Genomic DNA, 24,527 nt, shown 5'->3' with positions numbered 1-24,527 from the left:
AAAAAAAATACATATATAAAAAAAACATCGATAAGAAGAAAAATAAGATTTTAATAGAACTCATAAGAAGTTTTAGTCTTAATAAATGTGATTAATTATAAGTCACTTAGTTTGCATATTCCTAATTCTCTTCTAATTCGTGTAAAGTCTTCATGTTTCAAAGGTTTAGTGAAGATGTCTGCTAATTGTTGATTAGTGGGTATGAATTCGAGTTTAATTATGTTGTTTAAGACTTGTTCTCTTAAAAAGTGGTGTCTAATTTGAATGTATTTAGTTCGAGTGTAAAATAGAAAAGTTTTAAGTTTCGTACCACGCACGAGGTGCTTGTTTTAATCTATATAAAGCACATTTTAGTTTAAAAACATGATCAGGAAATTATTCATTTTTAAAACCTGGAGGTTGTTTTACATAAACTTGTGCATTTATAAAACCATTTAGAAAAATACTTTTAACATTCATTTGATATAGTTTAAAATCCATATAGCTTGCATATGCTAAAAACATTCTTATAGATTCAAATCTAGCAACAGGAGCAAATGTTTTATCAAAGTCAATACCTTCCTTCTGATTGTATCCTTGAGCCACTAGCCTTGCCTTGTTTCTTACAACATTACCTGATTCATCCAGCTTATTTCTGAAGATCCATCTTGTCCCAATGATTTGATGATCTTTTGGTTTTGGTACAAGATCCCACACATCATTTCTTTGGAACTGGTTAAGTTCTTCAGTCATTGCTAGCATCCAGAACTCGTCTATGATGGCTTCATCAATCTTTTTAGGTTCAAGTTGAGAAATGAAGGCCATATTTGCAATATGTTCCAACTGAGCTCTTGTTTGATCCCCCTTGGTCAGGTCTCCCAAAATCTGCTTTTGAGGATGATCTCTGATTTCAGCAAATGTTCTTTGATGATCATCTTCATTAGATTCAGCTGTGTTATCTAAAAGAAAATTTGTACTTTCAAGATCATCATCATTAGTCTTATTATGAACAGATTGACCAATAGATTCATTAAAACTGACATGCATAGATTCTTCAATAGTATTAGTACTCTTATTGAAAACTCTGTATGTTTTACTATGACTTGAATATCCTAGAAATATGCCTTCAACAGATTTATCATCAAATTTATCAAGGCTATCTTTTGTGTTCAGGATAAAGCATTTGCACCCAAAGACTTTAAAGTAGTCTATTCTTAGAGTTTTGTCATAGAATAATTCATAGGGAGCTTTATTCAACAAAGGTCTAATAAGTACTCTATTTGAAATATAGCATGCAGTATTAACAACTTCATCCAAAAATATTTAGCAAGATTGTTATGTTGAAGTATAGTTCTAGCAGATTCTTGAAGGGTTTTATTCTTTCTTTCTACTACACCATTTTGAGGTGCAGTTCTAGGAAAGGCAAAGTTATGTGAAATATAAAAAAAATCATTATCAAATTCTCCTCCATGGTCACTACGAATTTTAACAATTGAAGAGGATTTTTCATATTGTAATTTTTTCATAAAATTTCAATTTCACAAAACGTATTACTTTTGTTTTTCAAAAATATTACCCAAGTGAATCTTGAGTAATCATCAATAATGACAAAAGCATATTTATTATGATTAAGACAAGCTACCCTAGAAGGACAAAAAGGATCTAGGTGGAAAAGCTCTAAAGGTCTTTTACTTGACACAACATTCTTTGATTTGAAGGATGATTTTGATAATTTTCCTAATTGACAAGCATCATAAAAAATAGTCTCTTTTAAATGGTATTTTAGGTAACCCACGAACCAAGTTATTTTTAGCCATTTTAGAGATATATTTAAAGTTAACATGTCCCATTCTCATATGCCATAAATTTTGAGAGTCATTATTTACTTATGAGACAATGTTCAGTAATATTATCTAAGTATAATTCATATACATTATTTTTCTTTATACTTTTTAAAACAATATTTTCGTTTGTGTCCACTATGAGGCATGCATCATGTTTAAAACTGACATTATATCATATGTCACACATTTGACTGATGCTTAAGAGATTGTGTTTTAAACCTTTAACAAGGAGAACGTCTTTGATAAGAGGTTTATCGATATTACCAATATTGCCAATACCAATTATCAAACCTTTGTTGTTATCTCCAAAGGTGACGGTTCCTCCTTTATGATGAAGAACAGTAAAAAGATCTGGATGTCCTGTCATATGTTTTGAACATCCACTGTCTGATATCCATCTGTTCTTCTTTTTCAATGCCTGCAATAGATTAAGTAGAAACTCTTTTTGGTACCCGATCGGGTCCTTTTTTGTTAGATTTTGGAACCCATATCCACTTTGATTTGGGTTTATCTATAATGTTAGAGGAGTGCATGGAATTGAAATTATAATACTCCTGCTTAGGTTCAATAGAACCTTTGACAAAAGTGGTATTTTGATTCGTACAAGAAGGTTTACTATAATGAGAGTTACTAATACCATTCTTGTAAAAAGAGAATTTTTGAGAGGAAAGAAGTTTGTCCAGGTTCTCTTTTCCTTTGGTAAACTTGAAAACCGTTTTCATAAGGTTTTCAGTTTTACTTTTTAATTCTGAAATTTCTACTTGAAGATTTTTAGTCTTGAAGCTAGTAGAAGTGATTTCAGAAGTGAGCATAAAATTTTTCTTTTTCAACTCAGAATTTTCAATACTGAGTTTTTCATTTTTCTGGGAAAGCTCTAAATTCTCGGATTTTAAAACTTTGTTTTTGAGAATTATTTTTCTGAATTCTTCAAAAAGTTCTTTAAAAGCATTTTGAAGTTCTTCAAAAGAAAAGTCAGAAGTTTCACTTACAGAGCTTTCTTCTACCATGAAGCACATGTTTGCAGTTTCAGCTTCATCATCACTTGACTCTTCACTGGTGGATGGTTCTGAATCATCCCATTGAGCATGTAGAGCCTTTTTCTTGAAGAACCTCTTCTTTGGTTCCTCGATTTTGGATTTTCTTTTTAGGAGAGGACAGTCACGTCTTACGTGAGCTGACTTGTTGCATTGATAGCACATAGTCTCTTCTTTTTTATCTTGCTTTTCTTTGAGCTTTTTGGAAAACCTGTCCTTTCTCATGAAGCATTGGAATCTTCGGGTAAGAAGAGCATTTTCAGAATCTTTTTCTGAATCATCATCCTCTGAGAGAGTTGGAAAGGCAAGATTTTTCTGTGTAGGTTGTTCTTCTTCCCTTTTTTCTTTCATATGAACTTCATAGGCCATAAGATTGCCTATTAAGTCATCCAGGGTAAGCTTGGAAAGATCTTGGGCTTCTTCAATAGCTGTAGTCTTTTTCTCCCAGTCAGTTGTGAGAGATCTCAAGATCTTTTTTACCTTATCAGTCTGGGAATGAGTTTCTCCCAGAGATTTAAGATCATTGGTGAATCTAGTGAACATTTCAGTAATGGTTTCATCTTTGATCATCTTGAAAAGTTCGTATTTTCGAACCAATGATGAGATCTTAGCTTCTTTTACTCTGTTTGTTCCCTCATAAATAACTTCCAGAGAATGCCAAATATCATGAGCAGAATCACAGATGGATATTCTGTTAAATTCATTTTGGTCTATGGCACAGTATAAAGCATTCATGGCTTTTGCATTTAAGTTTGTCATTTTTCTTTCTTCACCAGTCCATGAAGAGTAGTCTGATGTAGGAGAAGAATATGGATATTCTACGATATTCCATACAGCAAAATCTACAGACTTGAGAAATATGATCATTCTACATTTCTAGTAACCATAGTTAGTGTCATTAAAAAAAGGAGGGCGAGATGAGTGTTGACCTTCGATATCACGAGCATAAGAGGTTGATGCCATTTTTGTGCCGGAAGACTTGTTATGTCGAAACCAGCAGAACCTGCTCTGATACCAAATGAAATTCCACTAGAGGGGGGGTGAATAGTGAAATACGATGTAGATCAATAAAATAAAAAATAAGGCAATAAGGCACAACACAATAAACACAGGATTTATACTGGTTCGGCCGAGTTACTGACCTACATCCAGTCCCCAAGTAAAACACTTGAGCCTTCCACTATAACGTCCGAGTCACCGGATAAATAGTACAACACCCTCTTCCTCAGAGGTCTACTTCTCTAAACAGAGAAGGGAAACACCCTCTTCCTCAGAGGTCTACTTCTCTCAACAGAGAAGGGAAACACCCTCTTCCTCAGAGGTCTACTTCTCTCAACAGAGAAGGGAAAACACCCTCTTCCTCAGAGGTCTACTTCTCTCAACAGAGAAGGAAAACACCTTCTTTCATAGAGGTCTACTTCTCTCAACAGAGAAGGGATACAATCAGAAATCAGAAAGTTACAACACTTTCCTATAGAACCTTCAGAATGATATGCAAAGTATGAATGCACGTATGAAGATTCTCAGAATGATCTTTTTCTTTTTTTACACACTCTTGTATTTTTCTGAGAGCTTTTCTTGACTTTTTCTCTTTATTTTTCTAAGCTCTTTTCTCAGAGTGTCGAGCAGGAATTTTTCTCGTTGAAAGCTTGCTTGTCTTTTCACACTGTTGTGTTTTATATATATAGTCTTTAGAAAACTAGTCGTTGTCTTTTTGAAATGATTGTCCTTTTGGGATATGAGAAGTCAGGTCATTTAAAAAATAACTTAGTGTGAAAAAGATAAGTATACTATATTGCTTTTTCAAAAAGTCTTCTTTCCATACTAAGCATTTTTGGAGTACACTATTCGTTGGTGTATTTTAAATGAGTTATTCTTTGTATTAGGTCTTTTCTCATAATAAATGTTCTGTAGTATTTTTGAACGTTGAAGTGTAGTTTATCATGTAGTTTTGTCTTTACTCAATTTAATGGTTTGTAGTACATTGAACGTTGGAATATATTCTATCATGTAATTTTGTCTTTACTCAATTTAATGAATATTAATATATTAATATTTTTCTTACAAGTCGTCACTTATAATAAATGTATGTAAGTGTGATAAATGTTTGTTGAGTACTTTATTTATAAATGGTCATTTCTTAAAAGCTTTTTGGAATAGCATTTAATGTTTACAGAGGGAATGATGACTTTAAGTAAGTCGACATTCTTGAGTGTGGGTTTTATTTATAAATAATAGTCATTTCTCAAATGCTTTTTGAGGTGGCATTTAATGCTTAAAGAAATAAATGGTCATTTTTTATTTTAATAAACTAATATTTATTTTCTCAAATCGTCAATTCTAAAATGAATGGTTGTGAAGTACATTAAATGCTTGAGTAATACTTATATTACAAATAGTCATTTCTCAAATAAATGCTTGTGTATTATCTTTTCATAATTTGTCTTTTCTTACATAAATGTTTATGTATTATGAATCAAAATTTCTTACGTAAAAATTTGTGTATTATGAACTAATGCATTTTGTCTTTTCTTACATAAATGCTTATGTATTATGAACCAATACATCTTTTCACATTTTGTCTTTTTTTACATAAATGCTTATGTATTATGAACCAATACATCTTTTCACATTTTGTCTTTTCTTACATAAATGCTTATGTATTATGAACCAAAATTTCTTACGTAAAAATTTGTGTATTATGAACTAATGCATTTTGTCTTTTCTTACATAAATGCTTATGTATTATGAACCAAAATTTCTTACGTAAATGTTTGTGTATTATGAATTAATTCATTTTGTCTTTTTCTTTCATATTTGAAATCATTAGCTTTTATATCTTTTCAAGTTGTCTTTTTCATAAATGCATGTTAGAAGGTACAATTAATGCTTTTGAAATCATGAGATATTATATCTTGTCAAAATGTCTTTTTCATAAATGCTTGTAAGAAAGTACAATTAATGCTTTTGAAATCATGAGCTATTATATCTTGTCAAAATGTCTTTTTCATAAATGCTTGTAGGAAGTACAATGATTTGTTTCAAAAAGGTGTTTTTGAAATGCTACAATATACATAACGTATCCTTTTATGAAAGCTTAACTTTTTGTAAATAAATGGCTTGTATGATTTCAAAGCATATAGTCTAATATGAAATATGCATGCTTCTGAAGGTTCTGTTACATATGACTCTAAAGAAGAAAAAAGTCTTCATCTTGAGGAAGCCGATCTTCTTGGATAATCTTTATGAATGTATGGCCCATCAAGCTTTTTCTTCAAAGTAGTATGATTGCATCAAATAGTTGCACTTGATCAAGTTGTCTTCACTCTTCTTAAGTGAAATAACCTTGCATCAAATACTCGTTAAATACATAGCACATCATATCCAGTCATAATATAACATATTCAGTTTCACATATGAAAGCATATCATATTTATCATATCTCATGAAAGCATATCATGTATTTATCATGTATCATATATATGCATCATGAAAGCATATCATATTTATCATGTATCATCAAAACATAATTTCTCAACAGAGACCCCACTTATTTATAGGCAAGAGAGGAGTGAGGGAGAGTTAGAGAAAAGCAAGAGAGAGGGACCATTGGGAGTCCCAACAAGGAGTCGTTGGGCTCCCAACAGTCACAATTGTGACCGTTGGGGGCCCAACGACTCTTTGTTGGGGCCCCCCAATGGCTGTGCATTAAATGCACAAAAAGAAACAAAAAAGAAATAAGAAAAAAATAGAAAAAGGAAAAAGGGAAAATGAAGAAAAGAAAAAAGTCTAAAATGCCCCTATTGGGCGAGATTACAAAACTACCCCTTATCGGGTAGTGACTGTTAAATATATTTATATATATAGATATATATATATATAACTATATGTATTACATATATTTTAACACCCTCCTTCAAGTTTTACGGGGATACAACGGAAAGCTTGTTGAGAAGAAACATGAAACGAGGAGCAGCAAGAGCTTTGGTGAAGAAGTCCGCCAACTGGTACTCGGATGTGACGTAGGGCAGTGCTATGGTTCCTTTTAGGTATTCATCTCGAACATAGTGGCAATCCATCTCAATGTGTTTAGTACGCTCATGGAAGGTGTGGTTGCTTGCAATATAGATAGCACTCTTATTATCGCAACACATCTTCGAAGGAATTGAGATGACGATGCCCATATCATAGAGGAGACTTCTAAGCCACACAAGCTCCATGGTTGTAGTGGTCATTGCACGATATTCCGCTTCAGTTGAGGACAATGATACTTTATATTGCTTCTTGCATCTCCAAGAAATCCGAGTCACCTAAGAAAACACAAAAACCAGTGGTTGAGACTCTATCATTGGGATTTCCTCCCCAATCAGCATCTGTATAAGCAATTAAATCAAGGGATGATGAGGAGGAAAGAAAAACTCCCTTAGTTATGGTGTTTTTAATGTATCTGAAATCCTTAAGACTGCACTCATGTGCACAGTTGTAGGTGCATGTTGAAACTGACTGACGGAGTGAACTGCATGAGGTATGTCTGGCCGAGTGATGGATAAGTATGTCAAAGACCCAATGAGTTGACGGTAGGGAGTAGGATTCTCAAGAAGTGTCTCATATTCCAGCCTTAGCTTTGCATTAATAACCTCAGGGGTTTCTGTCTTCTTATCATCCGAAATTTCAGACTTGGAACAAATGTCAGGAGCAAGTTTCATTTGAGATAGAATATACCCTCGGGGTGAATATGCAACTTCAATACCTAAAAAATATCTTAAGAAACCAAGGTCAGACATGTCAAAATGTTCTTTTAAAATTTTCTTAATATCATGGATTCCTTGCTCATCACTTCTAGTGATGATCATATCATCAACATATAGTAGTAGAATAACTACAGAGGACCCTGCACTTTTCACAAATAACGCAGTGTCAGTATAACATGAACGAAAATTTAGGCTAGTCATTATATTGCTAAATCTATCATGCCAAGCCTTTGGAGCTTGTTTTAACCTATAAAGTGCCTTTTTTAGTTTAAGAATTTTGTTTTCACCAATAGATACTCCTGGTGGAGGATCCATGTAGACCTCTTCACTTAGTTCACCATTAAGAAATGCGTTCTTAACATCCAATTGATAGATAGGCCCTTTTTTAACGGATGTAACCGCAATAAGAGTCCTAACACTAGTCATTCTAGCTACGGGAGCGAAGGTTTCTTCATAGTCTATTCCGTACTCTTGAGCATATCCTTTGGCTACCAACCTAGCTTTATAACGTTCTAATGACCCATCACTTTTAGTTTTAATTTTGAAGACCCATCTACATCCAATAGACTTCTTTCCCGTGGGTAATGAAGTTATTTTCCAAGTGTTAGCCTTTTCAAGGGCACTAAGTTCTAGTTTCATGGCTTCAACCCATTGAGGAATGTTTTTGGCTTCATTATAGTGTGATGGTTCATGATAAGAGTGTAATGCAATTAGGCATGCCCTATATTTAGGTGTTAGGGACTCATAGGAAACAAACCTATTAGGAGGATTGGAGATTCGGCTAGATCTCCTTAAAGAGGTTTCTTCTATGTTGGAACTTTGAGAATATTTTTCTAAAGCGCTTATGGGAGTTTCTTGACCACGCCTTGTATAGGTTTGAATTGACCTATTTTCAAAATCATTAATTCCATTTTCAACATTACTAAGAGGAGTATCCTCTAAATCATTAGGAACATCCTCTACGTGAGGAGTCACATCTTCTTGAGAAAGAAGATCAAATAAGAAAGCATATTCGCTTTCATCAATATCTTTATTTTTCTCAAAGCCGTTCTCATTTTCTAAAAAGGTAACATCTTTGGATACATATAGTTTGTTATTTTGGGATCGAAGCACCTAAAACCTTTTTTATTTTCTTCGTATCCTAAGAACACACATTCGATAGCTTTGGGAGATAACTCATCTCTTTTATGTGTAAGGACAAAACACTTACACCCAAAAATTCTTAATCTATTAAAGTCGGGTGTTCTTTCAAAAAGTTTTTCATATGGAGATATACTTTGTAGGGATGAGGATATCATTCTATTTATCAAATAAGTGGAGGTTAAGGCGGCTTCGGCCCAATAACATTTTGGAATTTCTTTGGAGATGAGAAGAGTCCTAGTGGTTTCCAAGATGTGTCTATGCTTTCTCTCGGCTAGACCGTTTTGTTGGGGAGTCCTAGGACATGACCTTTGATGACAAATTCCATTGGTTTCCAAATATTCTTGAAATTCATTTGACATATATTCTCCACCGGAATCGGATCGAAGAATAGAGATACTAGTTGAAAATTGATTCTTGACAATCATATGAAATTTTTTAAAGAAATTAAAAACTTCGGATTTTAGATTGAGAAAATAGATCCACACATATCGAGTGAAATCATCAATGAAAGTAACATAATATGAGTATTCTCCTTTTGATATGACCGGAGAAGGACCCCAAACATCCGAATGAACTAATTCAAAGGGTCTTTTGGACACAAATGTTCTCTTTGGAAAGGGGGTGGATTTCATTTTTCCAAAAATACAACTCTTGCAAACAAAATGTTTCTCATTACAAAATTTCTTTCCAAAAGGAAAGGAGTACATTTTTTAGAAGCTGGGATGTCCAAGTCTTTGATGCCAAGTTTCTATATTTTTATCTTGGACATGATTACAAAATGATTTAGTGGGAAGTTTCAAATTGTTCATGTAGTAGAGATCTCCTCTCCTATGGCCTTGCCGAATCCGCTTCCCGGACTGGAGATCCTGTATAGAGCAATCCTTGGTTGAGAAGGAGATTTCACATCCATGATCACATATTTGAGAGACAGATAAAAGATTTAAATTAAGTTGAGGTACTACTCTTACATTTGGCACAAAAAAATCTTTTGAAAAGTCTAAGGTTCCAAAACTTTTAACTTGTAAAGAGGTACCATCGGCGGTGGAAACAAAAGAATTTTTGGAGTTGCTACATACATTGGATAGTCCATTTTCAATAGGGGTCATATGAAAAGATGCTCCAGAATCAAGAATCCAAGAAGGCGTACCTGGAGGAGAAGAAGAGGCAATGGCGGCTCCCGAAGTTGACGGCGATTTGAGTAGAATTTGAAGTGCTTCGGATAGTTGAGCAAGGGAAAAGGACTCTTTCCCTTTCATTGGCTCCTCCTTCTTTTGTGGGATTTCTTCAATAATAGCAACTTTACCTTTTGGAGGTTCATTTATCTTTGGACAATTAGGTCTTATATGACCCGGTTCTTGACAATGATGGCAAATGGCTTTCCTATAATTGCCATTATAGTTATTTTGCCTCCCAAAGTGTGGAGGCTTATAAGCTTTCATATGATTGCCGGGTTTAGACATGGCAAGAACTTCATCTCCTCCTTTAATCATGCCAAGACGCGTTTCTTCTTGGCATATTTCGGCTATGGCATCTTCCAATAGAAGCGGTTTTGATCTATGAAGAAGGGAGGACCTAACTTGTTCATATTCGGGCCTAAGCCTATGTAAAAATTGGAAAAAGTGTTCTTTCTCCATTTGTTCTCTTCTCATTTCCACATCTTCACTTGATACCCATTTGGGTTCAAGAAGGGATAGCTCATCCCATAAAGGTCCAAGAGTGCTATAGTAATCTCTTACACTCATTTCACCTTGCTTAATGGTACGGATTTTTTCTTGGATAAAAAATTGACGAGCAAGGTCTTTTTGGGTATACATACCTTTCATAAAGAACCATGCTTCATTTGCTAGGCGGAATTTAGCAATGTTGGCGCAAATCTTTAGCTCCACGTTGTTCATAAACCATGCAAGAATTTTTGCATGCTTACTTTCCTAATCTTCTACCTTGGATTGGTGATCTTCAATAGCCTTCATGCGAGCATTTCCTTCTAGAGCTTTTTCTTGATCACCATCAATTTTTGTAAGTTGAAGTTGAGGTTCCCTAATGGTGCCCATAACATATCCCCAAAGCTTTTTACCTTTGAGGTTGTTCTCCATGGCGGCGGCCCACATCATGTAGTTAGTACCATTAAGCTTGAAGGAGAGATCAATCTTTTATTCTCCTTCCATTATATAATAAAAAATGGAGGACAAACAAAGAGAGAGAGAAAACAAGACAACTAGCTATATGAATCAAGGGCACAACCAAGGCTCTGATACCATGTAATGAAATATGCAGAAAAGAAATGTATGTCCTACAATGGACATTCACACATAGAAATCAAAGAACAAGTCCAAAAGAGGACATACACAAAAGCCAATAATGGCTAGAAAGCATAAAATCTTATAAATGCACTAAAGGGCTTGAAGAAGCCACACATTACAAAGGGGGAGACCCCACTTATTTATAGGCAAGAGAGGAGTGAGGGAGAGTTAGAGAAAAGCAAGAGAGAGGGACCATTGGGAGTCCCAACAAGGAGTCGTTGGGCTCCCAACGGTCACAATTGTGACCGTTGGGGGCCCAACGACTCTTTGTTGGGGCCCCCAATGGTTGTGCATTAAATGCACAAAAAGAAACAAAAAAGAAAAAAAGAAATAAGAAAAAAATAGAAAAAGGAAAAAGGGAAAATGAAGAAAAGAAAAAAGTCTAAAATTCCCCTATTGGGCGAGATTACAAAACTACCCCTTATCGGGTAGTGACTGTTAAATATATATATATATATATATATATATATATATATATATATATATATATATATATAACTATATGTATTACATATATTTTAACAGTAATACCCCATATTTATAATGCATGGAATAGGAGGAATGAGTGAGTCGTTGGACTCCCAACGGTTAGAGCCGTTGGGAGTCCAACGACTCTCTCCTTTATGCTTTTTGACTTTAGTCAAAAAAGCATAAAGTCTACAAAGGTCCAAAAAATGAACTAAAAACTAAAGAAAAACCTAACTATACTAAGAGACTAACCTAATCCTAACTAAACTATAAAAGCATACTAAAAACTATAAGATTACATATTATGTTACATTATTTAACACTCCCCCTCAAACTTACGGTTGAACAACCGAAAGTTTGTTCAAGAGAAAGTGAAACCGAGGAGTAGCAAGAGGTTTGGTAAATGAATCTGTCAGTTGATATTCTGAGGAGACATATGGGAGATCAATGGTGCCGTGTAGAAATTCCTCTCGTACGTAGTGACAATCCATCTCGATATGCTTGGTTCGTTCATGGAATGTCCGGTTACTGACAATGTAAATAAAGTTTTTATTGTCACAGCATAGCTGTGATGCTTCTGTACTCTGAACACCCATGTCATGAAGCAATCACCTTAGCCAAACTACTTCTATGGTGGTTGTAGTCATTGTTCTGTACTCAGCTTCAGTTGACGAAAGAGAGACTTTTTGTTGTTTCTTTCACCTCCAAGAAACCAATGATTCCCCTAAAAACATACAAAAACTAGTAGTTGAGTGTCGATCATTGGGATCATATCTCCAATATGCATCAGTATAAGCAGTTAAATCTAGAGCGGAAGAAGCCGATAAGAAAAGCCCTCAAAAAATAAAGGTTTTGATATATCTAATAATGTGTAAAACAGCTCCCATATGGACAGTGGTAAGAGCATGCTGAAATTGGTTTGTTGTGTGAATGGCATGCGCAATATCAGGTCTTGTAATGGAAAGATAAGACAATGCTCCGACAAGTTGTCTGTAAGGTGTTGAATTTTCAAGTGGTTCTTCATCATCAATCTTCATTTTGACATTTACAACTTCGGGAGTATCAACCTGTCGTTCATCTGAGATACCAAACCTATCAACAATATCTAGAGCAAATTTAGATTGAGTTAGTAAATAGCTTCTAGGAGAATAAGCAACTTCTATTCCAAGGAAGAATTTTAGAAAACCCAAATCACTCATTTCAAAGTGTCTTTTGAGAAACTTTTTAATATTGTCAACTCCCTGTTTGTCATAGAGTTACCGGAAGCGCCTAGGTAAAAGGGGAAGCGCGCTTCGGAAGCGCGAAACGTCGCGCTTCCGAAGCATGAGGGGAAGCGTGCTTCCCATTTATGGGAAGCACGCTTCCCCCACGCTTTCCCCTCACTTCCTCATTTTTTCATTTTTTTTTGCTTCCCCCTCGCTTCTGGTTCGCTTCCTAGGTCGCTTTTGAGACGATTCAGAATTTTCTTCTAAGTGGTCCCACGCTTTCCCGGTTCCTAAATTTTTGAAAGTGCCTCGTTTCCCGCTCCCGCTTCCCGTATCGCTTTCTGCTCCCGCTTCCTCGACTGGTAACTCTGGTTTGTCACTTCCGGTGATGATCATGTCATCTACATAGAGAAGAAGGATGATGATACCTGCATCAGAATTCTTAACAAACAAAGTTATACCAGTAAGACAAGATTGAAAGCCAAAATCAAGCATAACTTGACTAAATTTATCTTACCAAGCCTTTGGAGCTTGCTTAAGTCCATACAAAGCCTTATTTAGATGAAGGGTTTTTCCTTCAGGGACGATGATGCCAGGGGGTGGGTTCATGTATACTTCTTTGGCTAAGCTTCCATTTAGAAATGCATTTTTGACATCCATTTGGTATATATGTCATTTCTTTACAGAGGCAAGGGTTATTAGGATCCTTACTGTAGTCATTCTAGCAAATTAGGCAAAAGTTTCTTCAGAGTCTATTCCATATTCTTGGGAATAGCCTTTGGCAACTAATCGAGCTTTAAACCACTCAAGAGTACCATCACTCTTGGTTTTAATTTTGTATATCCATTGGCATCCTATAGGCTTTTTGCCTGGTGGAATATCTTGAATGGTCCAGGTATTTGTTTTTTCTAAGGCTTTTAGTTTTGATGTCATAGCTTTGGCCCATTCAGGCTGACCTTTTGCTTCAGAATAGTTGTAGGGCTCTTTGTAGGAGTGAATCAAGGCAATGTAGGCTTGATATTTTGGTGTAAACGACTCATATGACACAAATTTTCCCAGAACTTTTGACACTTTAGATGACTTTCTAGTTGATATTTGTTCCTGTTCTTTAGTATATTTTTCTAAAGCACATGGTTTCTCTAAATTTCCCCGCCTGGAATATTGAATACAACTTTGATCATTACTAACTGGTTTTATACTTATCAGATCATTTTGATTGTCGTGACTTTCATTAATCTTTGGGGCTAAGTCCAACAAAAAAAGAGTACTCATCTATTTTCGTAGGTTTTTCACTAAAAAAACTTTCTTTTTCTAGAAAATACACATTTCTTGATACATATAATTTTCCAGATTTGAGGTCAAAACATCTATAGCCTTTTTGATGACTTGCATATCCTAAAAAGGCACAAGGAATTGCACGAGGGGAGAATCTATCATTTTTATCTGAAAAAACAAAACATTTATACCAAAAAACCCTCAACCTAAAGTAATGTGAATTTTGTTTAAAAAGTTTTTCCACAGAAGAGATATTGTTTAGCGAAGAGGATGGCATTCTGTTAAAGAGATAAACTGTTGTTAAAGTGGCTTCGCCCCAAAAAGTTTTTGGTACTTGATGTGTAATAATTAAAGTTCTTGTTGTTTCTATAATATGTCTATGCTTTTTTTCGGTTAAACCATTTTATTGAGGAGTATAGGGACATGATCTTTGATGTATAATACCGTATATGTCCAAATAATTTTTAAATTCTTTTGATGAAAACTCTCTCCCTGATTCAGTACGAAAAATTGATATATCATTTTTAAATTGGTTTTTGACCATATTATGAAATATTTGAAAATGTGAAAAAACTTTGAATTTATGTTTAAGAAAATAAATTCAAGTATGTCTTGTAAAAATCATCTACGAAGATTACATAATATATAAAACCTTCTTTTGATATAACAGGTGCGGGTCCCCATACATCTGAATGTATTAACTCAAATGGTCGTGAAGAGACAAAAGTTATTTCTTGAAAAGGTAATCTTTTCATTTTTCCAAGAATACATTTTTCACATGTAAAGGTTTCAAAATTACAAAAAAAAAATCAACTTTGGAAAAAACTGGAGCTTGGATACACTAGGATGTCCAAGTCTCTTGTGTCATAGATCTAAGTTAACCTTTTGAACATTACAACAAAATGTCTTCTTGGGTATTTCTAAAAAATCCATATAGTACAAGCCTCCTTCTCTATGGCCTTCCCCAATCAGCTTCCCTGACTGGTGATCCTGCACTCGACATCTACAAGAGGAAAAGGAAACATTACATCCATGGTCAAACAATTGTGAGGCAGATAAAAGATTTAGGTTGAGCTTAGGTATATATCTAATTTGTGGATTGCAAAATCTTTTTGAGTTTGGAAAACCTTTTTCAAAATTTCCTACTCCCTTGATTTCAAAGGATGTTCCATCAGCAGTAAAAACATTTTATCCATTTGAGCTATAACATTCAGATAACATATCAATGTTTGGTGTCATATAAAATGAAGCACCTGAGTCAAGGAGCCAAAGAGATTTACCAAGATCGGAGATGCTCACGGAAGATACGACGGCTCCAGTGGATGAAGATGCTCCTTTGAGCAAAGGTTGTAGTGATTCCACCAGTTGAGTCAAAGACATGCTTCTGATGGATGGTTCACTTGATTCTTAAGAAGATCTAACAAGGGCAACCTTCTTTTCATACGGTTTCTTCAATTTCGGACAAAAGTTTTTACATGTCCCAGTTCTCTACAATAGTAACAAATTACTTTCCTTTTCTCAAATTCATTTCCATTTCTCTCATCATTTGTCCTCTCATAATTTGGAGGTTTGTATGTACGGACATGATTTCCCGGTTTAGACACGGCTAGAACTGAGTCGTCATCACTCTTGATGATTCTATTCTTGAGCCTATTCTCCTCCATGCTCAACTCCTCTATTGTGTCTTCTATTGACGGAACCTTCCCTTGATGAAGAAGAATAGACTTGGTAGATTCAAATTCTGATCTTAGTCCATTAATAAATTGGAAAAAGTGCTTCACATTAATTTGATTTTGGCAGAGTTCAATTTTTGTGGATAATGCCACTTTGGTTAAAAAAGAGCTAACTCTTCTCATAATTCGGACAAACTATTTTAATATTCTCTAATAGTTTTGTTCCCTTGAACCATATTTCGAACTTGGTTTTGTAAATTACATATATGGGCAATATCTTTAAGAGAATACATTCTCTTAAGATAGTCCCAAGCATCATTGGTATGTTCAAATTTTGTAAGACCTGAGCATTTCTTGATGTCAACACTACTTATGAGCCAAGACATAATCTTGGCGTATCCCATTCTCTGTTCTTTCCACTTTTTCTCATAAGTGGTAACGGCTTTGGTTTTTTCAACCTCTGTAAGAGGTATTTCCTTCTCTCTTTCAACCTTTGTAAAAATTATCTTAGGTTCCAAATCGGTCTCATCTACTAATCCCCACAATCCCTTCTCCCATATGAGGTGCTTCATAATTGAAGCCCATGTAAAATAGTTGGAAATCATTAAGTTTAATGGGTTTAATTGTGACATTATCATTGTCATCCATTTTACAAGGTTTGAAATGGTAAAGAAAAGAGAGAAGAGTAGAGGAATAAAGAAAGAAAAATGTACTCCACCACGAATAGTGAGTACAGGTGCTCCTCCAAACTTTTGCGAGAACACAACTTTAAAGTATGTCACTTTTCTTCTCAACCTTTGAATGGCATACTTCCCGATGCACCGATAAGAGTTGCTTGATCACAACCTCGCTCTGATACCATGTAAGAAGATGACTTCTTGAATCTTCACCAAACGAAGCTTCAAATAGCTTCAACCAAAATACCAAAATGAATCATACACAAGAACCACAAGGGTTCATACAACAATACCCGAAAAAAGGTATACACAAGAGAGAAGAAAAAAATATATTTATTGAATGGGCAACACAACCTCACAAAAACTTAAAATACAACGGGGTAACACCCCATATTTATAATGGGAGTCCAACGACTCTCTCCTTTATGCTTTTTGACTTTAGTCAAAAATGCATAAAGTCTACAAAGGTCCAAAAAATGAACTAAAAACTAAAAAAAAAACTAACTACACTAAGAGACTAACCTAATCCTAACTAAACTATAAAAGTATACTAAAAACTATAAGATTACATATTATGTTACATTATTTAACACTGTGGGCATACAAATTATCATGTCACTTCTCTATCTTTTGTAGCAGTTCTTTTGTGTTTGCATAGCTTCCTATGTATTATGGAGGGTCGAGTTCTATCATGCCCTCATTTTTATTCAACTAATATAAAATGTTCTACAAAATTTCAATACAATCTACAAAATCTTTCCTATTTAATATGATATTGTGAGTGTTGTTCTTTCTATTGGAGTATAAGGTCATCTTTCCTGAGCATTGGAATAGGAATGAGCGACAACGATTCTTATCACAGGTGAGGCAGTACTATTGGGATGAACCAGAATTGTTCAGATATTACGCGGACCAGATCATCAGAAGGTGCATCCCGGAGGAGGAGTATGAGTCCATCCTCAGTTTTTGTCATTTGTTAGCCTATGGAGGACATTTTAGTAGTAGGAAGACAGCTGCAAAGGTTTTGCAGTCTGGATTTTTTTGGCCGACACTCCACAGAGATGCGCATGAGTTCTGCAGAAAGTGCATTTGTTGCCAGCAGACAGAGAATATGTCCAAGAGAGACATGATGCCCTTGCTCCCGATTTTGATTGTTGAGATTTTCGATATTTGGGGCTGTGAACACCCCAAATTTTCCAAAAATCCCCTTTTCGCTCTTGAACCCATCTTCTGAGTAATCGGGTCAATTTTTAAAACGAAAATTCCATTCATTCCTCGGATCCGTTAGGAATCAGGCTCAAAATCTTATCTCTGACCCAATTTTGATCCGAATCGGATCCAAAACTCGTATTCTGAAGGAAATTTCCCAAATCGAACCCGAACTCTCAGAAAACCCTCCTTTTGAAAATATTTCTCAAAAAAAGAAAAAAAATTACAGAAAAAATAGTTTTAAAAACCTTTATTCTTCTAGTTCTGAAATTTCTATGTAACAAATATAAGAATATCGAAGGCCTTTTAAAGCACCTTTTTGGAAAAAATTGGGTTCATATGAAAACCCTTTCTCTAAGAGGTCTCGATTTGGAAATTGCGCGATATTAAAAGGGGCCCATTGAAAATCTTTCTTTAGGGTTTTTCTTGAGAAACCTTCGCAAAGAGGAGGGATGGCCGGCGCCTCTCTCTTTCTCTCTCTCTCGCTTTCTCCCTTTCGCAGATCCACCCATCCTCTTTCTGCTTTGCCGCAACCCTCGATCGCCAACGGCATCGCTAACCACCCTTCTTCCCGAACCTTCCCTTTTCCTCCTTAAAAAGGCATGCAGGAAGCCCCATTGCTTCATCCGTTATCACCCCTCCCTTACCTTCTCCTCTCAATATGCATGTGTGTGTATCTGTCAGAGAGAGAGAGCATGTTTGCACACCAAGGGACCTTTTCGAACAGGAAGAGAATATGTATGTTCATATGTGTGTTTGGTGTTTCTGTTTAATGTTTAATATTTAGGGACTATTTGAGCATTGTCTAAATCATTCACACAAGTTATGCAGTAATCTCTTATTATAAAATCCTGAGTTTTCTTTCACCAGGGTCAAGGATAAGATCCTCTGGAAACTTTTGATGTATCAGGCTCTGTCAACTTGCATGTTTGTTTCAGATGAGCTTCCTATCCACCTTGCAAATAATGAACTATGAGCTAACACTGGTATACATGGTCCACTGCAGGATTTATGTGATTCCATTACTTAGTCTTAGATGTGCTTGGAGGCTGGCATCTTCCTGTTTGCGATATTCATTGCTTTATGGGAGGCATATGCATTCTCAAGTGCAGAGGTGAAAAAGCTTGTTTTGAATCTTTTCAATGTTAAATGTGGAATATTGCTCATGACTGGTTATTGTTTGATCTCATATACAATGCTGACATTCAGTTTCATATCTCGCTTACAAAAGACTATGGATGGATCTTCTAAAGATATTGGATGGTTGCAGCGGACTCCTGGAATGCCTCCAGTTAAGGATGGCACATCCAGATTTAAGGAGCTGCTTCATGGAGTCAGGTAGTACATTCTTGTTAAAAAGTTATTGAGATGAATTTTTCCATGATTTTTTTTATCCATCTCTAGGGCTCACACTGACAAAGGGACAGGATGGGACTTCAGTATTTTGTGGAAGTGCATCAATAAGACTATAGACCCTAATATAACAAATGTCATTCAGATTTGCAACATACTAAGAATTTCAATCCACACCATCTCATTATATAGGTTTGAATGTAATTTTGGATAAGTGATTGCCTAATTGATGTGTATTTCATTCTGATTAAGATATTGTGTTGATGTATGAAACAGTTTCTTACCCAATATTTTTGTAGTAGTTACTTTCTTACCTTCTGATGGGTACTGTTAATTTTTGTGGTAAGGAAGAACCATGAAAAAGTTCCATAATGCTCATGATTCAGTGTAATTATGTTAGAAGACGGGGTCTTTGCAGAGAGATTATAACTTGAGGTTCTGTTATTTTAACTGTATATTACTATATTGTTACCTATTAAGATGCATGACATGTTATTGTATATATTCCAAAGCTAGAACTGGTGCATAGATTTCCATCCATTGTTCCTTTTGATTCTTTCTATGTGCATGCATTTAATTTTTTTTATCAAATCTGAGATTCATGTTTTCAAGCAGACCTCATAATGCATGGTTTATGATTGACATGAAGACACTACTTGTGGCAGAGTGTCATCGATTTTTCATTGTTCTTAGAGAAACTTTCCTGTTAAGAGAGGAGAAAGTTCCTAAAACTGACATGTAAGAGAAGAAAATTGTTCCCAGTCCACTGGAGAGCATACTAGACTTTTCCAAGATAGATAGATCAGTTGTTGGGATTATAAAATCAACCAACTAGGCAGTATTCCATATCCGCCTTTTTTATATGCTGTATCAAGTTTTCAACCCATGGCAATATGTGAGGAAATGCTTAATGTCATGGAAAAAAAGGGAAAGAAGCAGTTCCGTCTTTGTCATGGTCATTGGTTTTGCTGGTTCTAAATGAATTTTCTGGGAAACTGCTTTTTGAAGTTCTTCAAAACAAAACCATTGCCAAAATGATCATGACTGATACTTTTGACCGGTTTATTTACTGTTATCCACAAAATTTATTAAAGTTACAGTATTTGAACATATTAACTTAATGAAGAAATAGAACATTTGATGAAATTAAATATTTTTATGGACAAAATCATCAAAGGAAACAGCAAAAATGTGTAGAAAGCACCATATTTTTCTTAACTTTGCAGTTTATTGTACAAGGATGCATCATATTCCAATTATGAGCTAAATTTTGAACATTTGTTGAAGTCTTTTGCTTGCCAAAGTTAGGAGAGATCTGCTTTTTTCTTAGTCATCAAATAGTTCTATGTCTTTGTTGGCATACAAAAGTTGGCAAGACATTAGTTTCCATCTTATTTACTCATTGCAGAATTTTAGATACTAATGTTTTTTTCATTTGTTTATGAACCCAGCTGCTTAATCATTTTTATTTTTGATGCAGCAAAGACAGTCCTTGTTGGTTTTTGCACATCATAACTTATCTGGTTACATTTTTTTTCTTCCGTATGTCAGGAGTGGTGAACACACTTTACCAAATTCCTTTGTTTATTTGTTTATTCCAGGTGAAAATTATATATTTTTTCTTTAAACTTTATCATTAGACATCTCTGTTAATCTTCTACATTTGATTGTGAATTTACAGGCCTGTTTAGCAACCACTGCCCACTGTACTTTGTTAACACTAAACGGCTCTTCTCAAAAATGGGCCTGGCTTGCCACATTGCAAGGATACACAGCGAGGTATGATCCTCCAAAACTCCCAAATTCCTATAATTTTCACAAGGAAATATTTAAGTGATTCTTGCTGTTACTAGTAATTCTGATGAAATTGCAGAACGTCCAAATTTTAAAATATGATCTCCAAATTCAAGGGCATGCCCATTGGAATCACATGCTCTTGGTTCCTGCTGCAAATCTCACAAGGATGGCTGGAAAATGTGAACCTAAAGACAGTATTTGTGGTTCATTGATGTCAACCTCGTGCTAGAAGTGATGCTTTCCTTGGCAGCATAATTTGTTTTATCCTTTACAATTTGCTTCAAGTTAATTTTAGTTTTAAAATCTATTTTGTTTGGCCTTCTGCTACCTCTTTTGTGTATGAAACAAACTCCTTGCCATCTCTTGTTAGATTCCGGGCATGATTTTATGACTTATGTGGAAAACTATGCTAGTTCATGCATCTCTGATGAATTGGCTACTAAAGCTAAGCTAATTATCACTTCTATGTGAGGTCCATCTTTTTCTTTCACTTTTTTTTTCTAGTTAGTTATGTGTCTATGTTTCAAGACTTTGATTTTAATGTGTATTTTCTTGTCCTTGTTGATTTCTCAACTTGCAGGCTTCTGTCGAGCGAAATGCTTATGAGTTGAAACATTATATTGAAGAATTGTATTGGGGATCTGGCATGCGTGTTTTGTTGCTTGGACACAGTAAAGGTGGGGTTGATGCAGCAGCTGCATTGTCAATTTACTGGTCTGACTTGAGAGACAAGGTTGCTGGATTAGCATTAGTGCAAAGTCCATTTGGAGGGAGCCCTATTGCTTCAGATATATTACGTGAAGGTCAGATTGCTGATTTGGAAACACGGCGAGTTATGGAGCTCTTCATACGCAGAGTAATAAAGGTGCATTTCAGATCATGAATTTATTTGATACTAGGCCATTTCAAGGTGAATTTGAGTGCTGCACAGTTTCTCATGCCTTGCCAGACACCATTTTTAAACTTGAGAGCCTCAATAAGCTGACTGTGTTTGTGTTCCTCTAAGTGCGTGTTTGGGTTGCACCAGCTTACCCAGAGAAGTGGGGAAACCTAGGAAAGGTGCATTTTATATTATAAAGCAATACCTCAATCTATTCCTTTTTCTCTTGAAAAGTGGGCTCATTCTAAAACACCCCCAACCTGATCCAAATTGAAATGTCATTCCAGACAGTGGAAAATAAATTCTAGAGACATGCGTCCAGCATTGGACCACCCTCAAATACTGTGTACAGTTTGATAACAAGCAAATCTGGATTTGTGAGAATAAAAGTTCTACCTTAGACAAGGGGTCTAAGTCTAACCAGAGCACTGTATATTTCAGGGTGACTTGAAGGCCCTAGAAGATCTCACTTATGATAAAAGGAAGGAATTCATAGACAAGTACAAGATTCCGACACAGGTCCCACTGATCTCCTTCCATTCCGAAGCAAATACCAGACCTGGCGCACTTGCCACCATGTCCCACATAGCACATGCTGAACTTCCATGGTTTCCTCTACCTGGTCTCAAGGAGACTTACGTATGCAGCAGGAAATTGCCACTAGTTATGCCTCTAGCTGCTGCTATGGCTGTGTCTGCACTGCACCTTCAACTTCGGTATGGAGAGAAAAGTGATGGGCTTGTGACATGTAGGGATGCTGAGGTTCCAGGTTCTACCATTGTACGGCCTAATCAGAAACTTGACCATGCTTGGATGGTTTACTCTTCATGGAAGAAGGGTCATGAGGAGCCTGATGCTTGTGAGATGTGTGAAGCTCTACTAACACTGCTAGTAGAGATCTGGAGAGAGAAGGAAGGAATTTTCTGGTGAGAGTGAAAGTCTATGAGAGCTATCATTCTTGCATATGATTTTTGGGAAGTTTTTTCCCTCAACCAAGCAGTTGTGTTTTAAAAACAAGTCCGAGCAGCTGCCTTTTGCTATATGTAATGCTCATCCCGTGCTGTTTTAAAAAAAAAAACTGGCTCTCAGTGCGCGTGCATTTTCGTTAACCTCGAAAAACATTAAGCAGCTACCAGTCACTCATATATATCTATTTCTACACGAGTAATGTGCAAGTTGCAGAAAATTTATCTTTGACTCAGTTAAAGAACATATCTGCATGTGTTTTTTACTTAATCTACCCATAGATGTGAACTCTACGCTTTATTTAGAAGAAAATATGTATTAATTTAAACATTTTTCATGTTTAGATACGTTTTTGGCTTAACAAAAAGATCAACGGTTCATATTAGAAAAAAAAATATTTTTTTTCATGCCTTGGTGTTGTACAACTCTTTTTAGATTCTTAATCAGTGTGCCACAACTCTTTTTTTTTAATGTAAATTTAGTAGTTGATATTAATTAAAAATGACTCAAGGATCTTTCATGCGTCTGATAACATGAATTTGATATGCTAAATTTAACTTTTAAGAATGTGAACCATCTACTATTCAGATTTTCCAAGATACAAATGTCTAAAAGCTCCGATACAGGCAGAGTCAAATTAGTTTGATTTAGAAATTAGAATATTGATTTTCTTTTTTCAAATTTAGTTCGTATGACATATTTCCTTTTGGGTTAAATGCCTAAAAATATCGACTAAACCTGTCACAAGGACACGGAAAAAGACACAGAACAATAGTATATAAAAGGAACACGACATGAAAATCAAATGGATTATTCTTGCGACATAGGAATAGACTGTTAAGTACGTCTTTCCTTCCTCTCAAAAAAAAAAAACTATTAAGTACATCTAAAATGTTCGATCGATTCCATATATTAAGCCACATGAGAGAACTCACGAGCGTGCACTCTGGAGTGTGTAACTAATGCTTTCCATCGAAGATAGGGATGTAAACTGTTCGGATTCAGGTCAGATGTGGCCAATATCATATCCAATTAATTGAATGTTGGCTAAACAGATTCCAATTCAGATTTGGATTCTGATGGTGAAAAGCTCATAGCAAATATGTTTTTTTATAAGTAAACGAATTCTATTATTGGTCAAATTCAGATATTATTCGGATTTGGTAACAAAAAATCAAAACTATATCTACATCCGCTTATAACCAGACATGGTTTTGGCTTATTAAATCCTACTAAATGGAGTAGGATTCGGTCAGATATTCAATAAAATCCAATCCATTGACATCACTAAGTGAAGGTGATGCCAGAAACCAGTGGGATTGGCAACCATCCTGAGAGGCATCACCAAGCCACACTAATTAACCCCATGCAGGCAATGCCTCTCCTCTTTTCACTAGCCGGATAACTAGTCACCTGATTCAAATGTTTCGCAATACCCATTACGCTACTCACACTGATGACCAAAAAGTAGGTTTGTTACTCTGGAACTCACAAATTAATGTCATAATCTCCAGTTGGCTTGTACAAGGTTTCCAGTACCAGGATGAAATGTGCAAGGGATCTGGGAGCTGGAGGTGAGATCGAGAAGGGAGAGGAGGTGGAAATGAGAGATGAGAGTGATTTGTCGACTAGATCCAGATGGGAAATGGGAGGCCATCTCCACTCCCATGTCCCAAATAAAGGGATCCCAAATGGCATGGTTTTCAAAGATCCCCCATCTCACTTCTCATCTCCAGCTCCAAAACAGAGCCTAAAGTTTTTGGTGTTAATGTCTTGTATACGCTCATTACCATGGAGCCCTCAGCTGAACGACATTTAACCTTATAATCCAAAAACCTGTGGCTACTGTAAGAGTTAGATAGTAACCCAACCTGTTTTTTACTGGACCTAGCTGGCTTGTGGACAAGACACAGCTGATCAAATGGGCCAGGCCACGCCACCTTGCATATTTAAAGAACACCCATTGATTGATC

General features: G+C 35.6%; 1 protein-coding gene across 1 annotated transcript in view; it reads left to right on the top strand.

The window, feature by feature from the left end:
* LOC149814849 (uncharacterized) overlaps positions 1–22,673 on the top strand; it is a 28,158-nt gene extending 5,485 nt beyond the window's left edge. Inside the window, exons 2-7 of the mRNA XM_089989396.1 lie at positions 18,565–18,672; positions 18,768–18,896; positions 20,463–20,512; positions 20,593–20,690; positions 21,289–21,573; positions 22,030–22,673. Of these exons, the coding sequence (XP_089845522.1) occupies positions 18,653–18,672; positions 18,768–18,896; positions 20,463–20,512; positions 20,593–20,690; positions 21,289–21,573; positions 22,030–22,518 (1,071 nt within the window). The 5' untranslated portion in view covers positions 18,565–18,652 and the 3' untranslated portion in view covers positions 22,519–22,673. The remainder of the gene's footprint in view (positions 1–18,564; positions 18,673–18,767; positions 18,897–20,462; positions 20,513–20,592; positions 20,691–21,288; positions 21,574–22,029) is intronic.
* The last annotated feature ends 1,854 nt before the right edge of the window (positions 22,674–24,527 follow it).

This window comes from Nuphar pumila, chromosome 15, assembly GCF_984573655.1.
Source record: "Nuphar pumila chromosome 15, dmNupPumi1.hap1.1, whole genome shotgun sequence".
Lineage (NCBI taxonomy): Eukaryota > Viridiplantae > Streptophyta > Magnoliopsida > Nymphaeales > Nymphaeaceae > Nuphar > Nuphar pumila.
This window is presented reverse-complemented; position numbering and strand designations above follow the sequence as displayed.